General features: G+C 32.7%; 1 protein-coding gene across 1 annotated transcript; it reads left to right on the forward strand.

Annotated features, from left to right (window-relative positions):
* Nucleotides 1–1,290: 1,290 nt before the first annotated feature.
* Nucleotides 1,291–6,690, forward strand: LOC107490803 (potassium transporter 6). The gene is made up of 8 exons (XM_016111614.3): nt 1,291–1,900; nt 2,018–2,522; nt 2,616–2,669; nt 4,135–4,395; nt 4,493–4,545; nt 4,715–4,838; nt 4,937–5,191; nt 5,387–6,690. Exons 1-8 carry the CDS (start codon nt 1,859–1,861, stop codon nt 6,322–6,324), a joined length of 2,232 nt encoding a protein of 743 aa, XP_015967100.1. The 5' UTR covers nt 1,291–1,858; the 3' UTR covers nt 6,325–6,690.
* The last annotated feature ends 1,139 nt before the right edge of the window (nt 6,691–7,829 follow it).

The raw sequence follows: 7,829 nt of genomic DNA on the forward strand, positions 1-7,829 counted from the left end.
TTTACATTTTAATTTTTTTAAATATAATTTTTAATCTTAAAAAAATCTCAAATTATCTCAATACATTTTATAAAAAATAAAAATATCTTAAATCTAATTAGTCTATATTGATTGAAATCAGAAACATTCAAAATTATTAGTTTTTTACCTACAAAATAAAATAATAAATAATAAACTAACACCAACTCATTAATTATAGATATTATGTGTTTAAAAGTATAGATGTTATACATATAAAATTATGAATGTTAAGTTAAAAATTTTAACAAATTCTACTATACAACTCATATTTAACATATAAACTATTAAAAAATAAAAAATAAAATATAAAATATAAACAAAAATTAAAAAATAAATTTTTAAAAATAATTATTAACTCATTATATTAAAACTAATAAATAAGCATACATATGAATATTAAATAAAAAATATTAAAATAATTAAAATTATGATTAGTGCACATATGAGATAATAATTTAAAAAATAGAAGAAAACATATAGTTTAAAATTTGGTAATATTAATTGTAAAATTTTATTAATTATGAATATCATATATATAAAATTATGAATGTTATTAATATAAAATTATAGATATTATGAGTAAATTTGTCAATTGAATAAATTAATTTAAGTATTTGATATTTTTTTAAAATCCAATTATTATGATAAAATTTGAAAATATTTATGTTAAACAATTAGAATAAATTATTATTTTATTTTTAAAAAAATGAAATAAATATTACGTAAATGAGACAATAATTAGTAATTATAAAAAAATTAATTAAAAATAATAATAATTAAAATTTAAATTACTCTAATCTCTACAATATTACATAAGGGCAGTAAAATAATAAAAAATAATAAATTAGTAGTTACAAAAAAATCATTATTAATAATATTTGAAGTATATTATTATAATTAGTCTTTAATTTTTAATGTAATGATATATATAAAAATTATATTATAAAATATCTTATTAATATATGATATGTTACATCTTAATAATTAAAAATATAATGTGATCAATTAAATAATAAAAAAATCAAAATATAAAAAAGTTATATAAATAAAGTCAAATTAAAAAGTTTTTGACTGGCTGAATTATTTTGGTTTCAAATTTTTTTCCAAAAAATATTATTCTCTCTAGAATCTTCTACGTGGCTCTCTCACTCTACTCACTCAACTGTAAACTCAACTAAGCACGACAAGAGCATCAGAAGCAATTTTTTAATATTAAAAAAAAAAGAAAAAATGAAAGTGAAAAAACAAATACACAGCTATAGTTCCTAAAAAACTCACCGTCATCTTCACAATTCACTATGAAACAAAAGTAACTGCTTCTCTCTCTCTTGCATGTATACACACATTCCACCAGTCACTCATTCATTATTCTAATCTCAACCTCTTCAAGAAACTCCCAGACACATTTTCCTCGTTATGCACCACTATTCTCTAAATTCCTTGGCGCTTGTGTTTCGTGTTTCTTCTTCCTTTGTCTGCATTTGTCCCTCTTGACCCACCAAAAAGAAAAGAAAAAGAAAACTCTTTTTTATATATACATGTATTGAATTAAAAACAAAAGAAGAAAAGAAAGAAGAGGGTGTTGTTGTGGTGGGAGGAGGGATAGATAGAAGAAAAAAGTTGTTGGATTTATAGTACACCAACACCATCACCAAAGCCACTTTTTGTCCCTTGATTTCTCTATTTTATTTCTAATTTTTTTTTTGGTTGGTTTATGTTTTGGTGCTTGGGTGGGTGTTAATTCATGAAAAGGGATCCTCTTTTTGTTCATGCCCATTAACTACTTGATGAAATGAAATGAGTGCTGTGTGGTTCTGAGAAAAGGATTAATCCCATCATGGATCTTGAGTCTGTGATCTACAACAAGAACCCAATTAAGGTAAGGCATGTATGTGCCATGTGCCATGTGCCATCATCATCATGTTATTCGTATTCATAGGGTTATTGTTATTGGGAAATCTTAAAGAACGTGTTTTTCAAATTATTATTGTTGCAGGAGCAATCATGGAAAACAGTGTTGACTTTGGCTTATCAAAGCTTGGGAGTTGTCTATGGTGACTTGAGTACTTCACCACTCTATGTGTACAAGAGCACCTTTGCTGAGGATATTCAGCATTCAGAGACCAATGAAGAAATCTTTGGAGTGTTGTCCTTTGTGTTTTGGACACTGACATTGATTCCACTTCTCAAGTATGTGTTCATTGTGCTGAGAGCTGATGACAATGGTGAAGGGGGAACTTTTGCTCTCTACTCCTTGCTATGCAGGCATGCCAGGGTGGGCCTCTTACCTAGCACTCAGCTTGCAGATGAGGATTTAACTCAGTACACCATTGATGGAGGTGGAACTGTTCAAGATAACAAGAAGAGTAATGTTGGGTCGGGATTGAAATTGAAGTCCTTGTTGGAAAAGCACAAGGTTCTCCAAAGGGTGCTTCTTGTTCTGGCCTTGATTGGAACTTGCATGGTTATTGGGGATGGTGTCCTAACACCAGCGATTTCTGGTAATTGAATTTTTTTTTTTCTTGCAACCATTGAACTTGGTTTATTGGCAACTCGTTCTTTTGTATTCTTATTTTGGGGGTTTATTTCTGCAGTTTTTTCTGCTGTCTCTGGTTTGGAGCTTTCCATGTCTAAAGAGCAGCACAGATGTAAGCTCAATTATTTCATCTTTCCTCTGAATTCTTGTTTTTTGTCTCTGTAAAATTTTAATGCAGTAATGTTTATATAATCTACTTTGTGTTTCAAGGGAGATTAAGATTTTCAACTACAGAGAAAGGATATTTTGCAAATAAGAGCATTAAATTGGAATGATATGTTTTGAGTCTGTTTTCCATTATTTTTTCAGACCTGATCAGAGTAGATTTTGAAACTCCTGGGTCTCTGTCATCTGGAACAATAATTCTAAGGAATATGTTCTCAAATCATTTAGAAAAGTTAGAATAGTTCTGATTTGCCTTGTATGTGATGATTCTGCAATTATCTTATTTTGGTATATATGCTGCTAAGATATAAAAATTATTCTAGTTGGGGTATCATGGTAAATATATGCTCCATGCATGAACAAAATCTTATTTTAACTATATGAACCCTTTCCTTTTTATCTTCTTGTTAGTATTTTATTTTAGTGGACCAAAAGGGAGAACCAAAATAACTGCAAGTGCATGCACAATTGTGGGTCCTACAATATAATCAGGGGAAACCTACTTGCCTTGATCAAGTCAAATAAATCTCTTGCTAAAACTTGTATAGGAACACAATTATATTAATTTGATTATACACGTAAAAGAAAAAGGTTCACATAAATTATGTGGCTGAGATGTAAACCACTAATCAAGAGTATCAATTATATAAAAATAGTTACTTAATAAAGTTAAAACTTTCATTAGTTATGATGAGATCATACTAAGGTAAAATGCATTGTTTGTTTATGATAAGACTTTAAATACTCTCCTGTGGACCAATCCTTGAGAAGTTATTTAATTGGATATAAAATTAGGTATGGCCACTATTAGAGTTGTCATGAATAGTATATGCAATTCCACTAATGATGCATAAACAATGATTATTCATAGTGCTTGTGAAGCAAATCTAGACCTAATTCTGACCTACTTGCAGCACTGCAGATGATGAAAAATACTAATTAAGTCACTCTTTTGTCCTTGGATTATCTGACATTTGTATTTGTATCATCATTCTTTTGTTTAATAGAAAGTTATTTGAATCACTAATAGTATAATTATGATAAAGCTTAGGTAAACCTTTTCCTTTTATGCACCCTAATTGCTTATGATTTTTCTTTTCCACCCTTCTATTGTCTTCTGTATTCTCATCAAATGAATTTCTCTTGTAAGGTCAAGTGTACTCTTGTTACTCATGGATCACTAAAATATGCTTTTGATATGAATAATATATGATTGATATTTTAATCCAAAACAGGAACAAGATTAAAAAAGTTTGAATGTTTCCCCTGCTACAACATCTAGGACCAATTAGAAATAGAAAACTTTTTCAAAGAAAAAATAAAGTGAAACCTCTATTAACATTGATAATTTGCTTCCAAACATATTCTCCAAGCACCTCTAATATTTGACTTCTTGATTGTTGGATATGCAGATGTTGAGGTTCCGGTTGCCTGCGTAATACTGCTATTTTTGTTTGCACTTCAACATTACGGGACCCACCGTGTTGGGTGCCTATTTGCACCAGTCGTGCTGACATGGCTGCTATGCATCAGTGCTATTGGAGTTTACAATATCTTCCATTGGAACCCCCATGTTTATCAAGCTCTTTCGCCATACTATATGTTCAAATTTCTGAGGAAGACACAAAAGGGAGGGTGGATGTCTTTGGGTGGAATTCTACTGTGTATAACAGGTGTGGAGCAAGTGTAGCAAATTGTTTTCTAAATTTTGTGAATTCTTTAACACATGATTTATCTTTCCCTGATATTTTCATCATTTCGGTGTTCCAGGTTCAGAAGCCATGTATGCTGATCTAGGACACTTTTCACAATTGTCAATCAAGGTAACATGAATTACAATACGCGATGCAAATTCATGAATTGTCTAAATCATAAGAAGATTTTATATAAGCACCATAAATGAAACCAACTTTAAACTCCTCCGTTTCATACACAACTTATTGAACTGCAGCATTTTAAAAATTGCTTTTAACATAAGCCGAATTACTGCAGATAGCTTTTACCTTCTTGGTATATCCTTCCTTGATCCTAGCATATATGGGACAAGCTGCATATCTCTCAAGGCATCACGAAATGGAAAGTGATTATCGAATTGGCTTCTATGTATCTGTACCTCGTAAGTTCTCTTCGATGTCCCCTACAGTTGCGTACTCCAAAAAGCAAAAACTGATAGCATTTTGCTGTTTGGCTTACTTTCTTTTTCACCTTTGTTAGGACTACTTAGATGGCCTGTTCTTGCAATAGCCATACTTCAAGCTGTGGTTGGAAGTCAAGCAGTGATCACAGGAACTTTCTCGATAATTAAACAATGCTCTGCTTTGGGATGCTTTCCCAAAGTCAAGATCATTCATACATCATCAAAGATACATGGCCAGATTTACATTCCAGAGATAAACTGGAGTTTAATGCTGCTTTGCCTAGCTATTGTAGTTGGATTCCGAGATACTAAGCGCATGGGAAATGCTGCAGGTAACATAAAACTATTGGTGATGCAACTGAATATTCTATGCGGCACTGAATGATAGTAGAATAGTCATGCATCATCTTCTTTTACTCTCTTAACCGTACTCATGAATTATGGTTTATGAATACTATCATTTTTATCTTGATCTCGATTAAATTTGATTGTTTTTAACATGTTTTTTGTTTTCTTTGCATGAACAGGGTTGGCTGTGATAACTGTCATGTTGGTGACCACTTGCCTAATGTCTCTAGTTATGATTTTGTGCTGGCATAAAAGTGTTTGGCTCGCCGTTTGCTTTATATTGTTCTTTGGCTCGATTGAAGCGCTCTATTTCTCTGCTTCGCTCATCAAGTTCCTAGAGGGTGCCTGGGTCCCCATTGCCCTCTCATTCATCTTTCTTATTGCCATGTATGTATGGCACTATGGCACACTCAAGAAGTATGAGTTTGATGTTCAAAACAAGGTACCAATCAACTGGCTCCTTGGTTTGGGACCCAATCTTGGAATTGTAAGAGTTAAGGGAATTGGCCTTATACACACTGAGCTAGTATCTGGGATCCCAGCGATTTTCTCGCACTTCGTTACCAATCTGCCTGCTTTCCATCAAGTTGTGATCTTCCTCTGCATCAAATCTGTCCCGGTGCCTCATGTCAGGCCCGAAGAAAGGTTCTTAGTCGGTAGAGTTGGCCCAAAGGAGTATAGGCTTTATAGGTGCATAGCACGGTATGGCTACCGTGATGTTCACAAGGATGACATGGAGTTTGAGAAGGATCTTGTTTGCAGTGTAGCAGAATTCATCCGATCGGACACTTCCGAATACGGCTTAGGACTTGGGAATTTCGAGGATGATACAAAAATGACAGTTGTTGGGACCTCAGCATCAAATTTGGAGGGTGTTAAAATGTCAATAGACGATGATCAAGAAGATCCTTGTCCTCAAGCAGAAGGCACGTCCGAACTCAGGGTGGTTAAGTCTCCTATCATTCGGAAAAGAGTGAGGTTTGTCGTGCCGGATAGTCCACAAATCGATTTGGAAGCAAGGGAGGAGTTGCATGAGCTAAATTCTAGAGGACCAACCTATGCTCTAAGTATACCTCATGCATCTACCTTAGAGGTGGGAATGATATATCATGTCTGAATTTTGGGGATACTAAAGTTAATGTAGTTTAGTCTCTTTTTACTCTTTTGTAACTAGAGTGATCTTCTACATATAGGTGATAAAATGGTGGCATTTTGTACAGTCACCCTCCAAGCTTATGATAAGTGCTGCCAACCATTTTCTTTTTTGCTTTGCTTTTCTTTTCTTTTTCTTTTTCTTTTTTCTTTTTTCTTTTTGGGTATATAAATCAGCTGTATGGAGGGTGTGCTTGGCTCACCATGTAAGCTTTACTATATAGTCTTAACCATGAATCTTAATTGAAGATCAAGTTCAAACTGTCAAAAAAGAATATTGCTAAGCCAGTGGTTACATTACATTACATGCAGTTGTAGCTTGATTGATGAACGCAAACTCTCAGAATTTGAAAATAGCGGAAGATATGTATTTAAACTTTTTTTTTAAAGTCGGATAATTTCATTCGTGAAATGAAAGAAATATAATTTCATTCGTGAAATGAAAGAAATATGTGTCTACATATGGGACAAGAAAAAAAAAAAAGGGAGACTTTTAATGCTGTTATTATACAAGTAGCATCATATAATAATTTAATAAGAGAAATAAAAGAAAGTAATATTTAATAAGAGAAATAAAAGAAAGTAAAGTGCTTGTCAATTAAAAATTTGGGGTTTGTTAAAGTTTCTTTTGCAGTTTTAAAATTGATGCCATTATCTTTTTCACACTAGTTGATAAATTATTAAAGCTGAATCTATTTTTAATCTTTCATAAGGATCATCTCAAAATCACCATCATCATCTTTTGGGAGGAACTATTGGATTGAGTATGTAAGATCTCCATTCTCAAGTTCTACTCAGAGTTTTTGGTGTCCCTTCTAGTAGCCAGTAAGCTCATTTTTTATCAAATGTCTTTTGATTTCTCACAATGGAAGATGCAATGATTAATTGTTTCTGGGAATTGTAAGCATCTTAGATAGGTGGGTTGAATCGATGGATGTGATGATGAAGCTTTTGTAGCACTGGAAGCTTTTTATGGAAGCCTTTAAAGAGAAAAATTTTAATCTTCGTTGGGATTTTTAACTTCCACTTCTCGCCACAAATTTCGTTGTCTCATAATTTCTAGGCAAAATTCAATGAGAGGATGCGAAAATCCATAAGTCACATGGTACCCAGTACTCACTTCATACAAACTACTTTTATTAAGGGTTCAATAAATTTTATCTTCTCCACCCCCAATTGTTGTTGCTAGCACACGCTGACTAGTGCCCTCAGAAAAAATACTTCTAATTAGAGTTTGATTCCACAGACCATTAAAAAGTATTAAGTCATTGACCATCAATAGTGGTTGATTTTGCAGATTGAAAGTTTCAGACAGAGGGACAACACAAAGATGTGGAGGAGCAAGTTAAGGATTGCTGAAGATTTGGATACTGGACCCATCACCAACTTGCCAAACCAACCCCTTTTCAACAACCTTACGCCCTTCCAATATACTACGCCACCCCCACGAAGGTACTGCTCTGATCTCTA

The sequence above is a fragment of the Arachis duranensis genome, chromosome 5 (assembly GCF_000817695.3).
Source record: "Arachis duranensis cultivar V14167 chromosome 5, aradu.V14167.gnm2.J7QH, whole genome shotgun sequence".
NCBI classification, from domain to species: Eukaryota; Viridiplantae; Streptophyta; class Magnoliopsida; order Fabales; family Fabaceae; genus Arachis; species Arachis duranensis.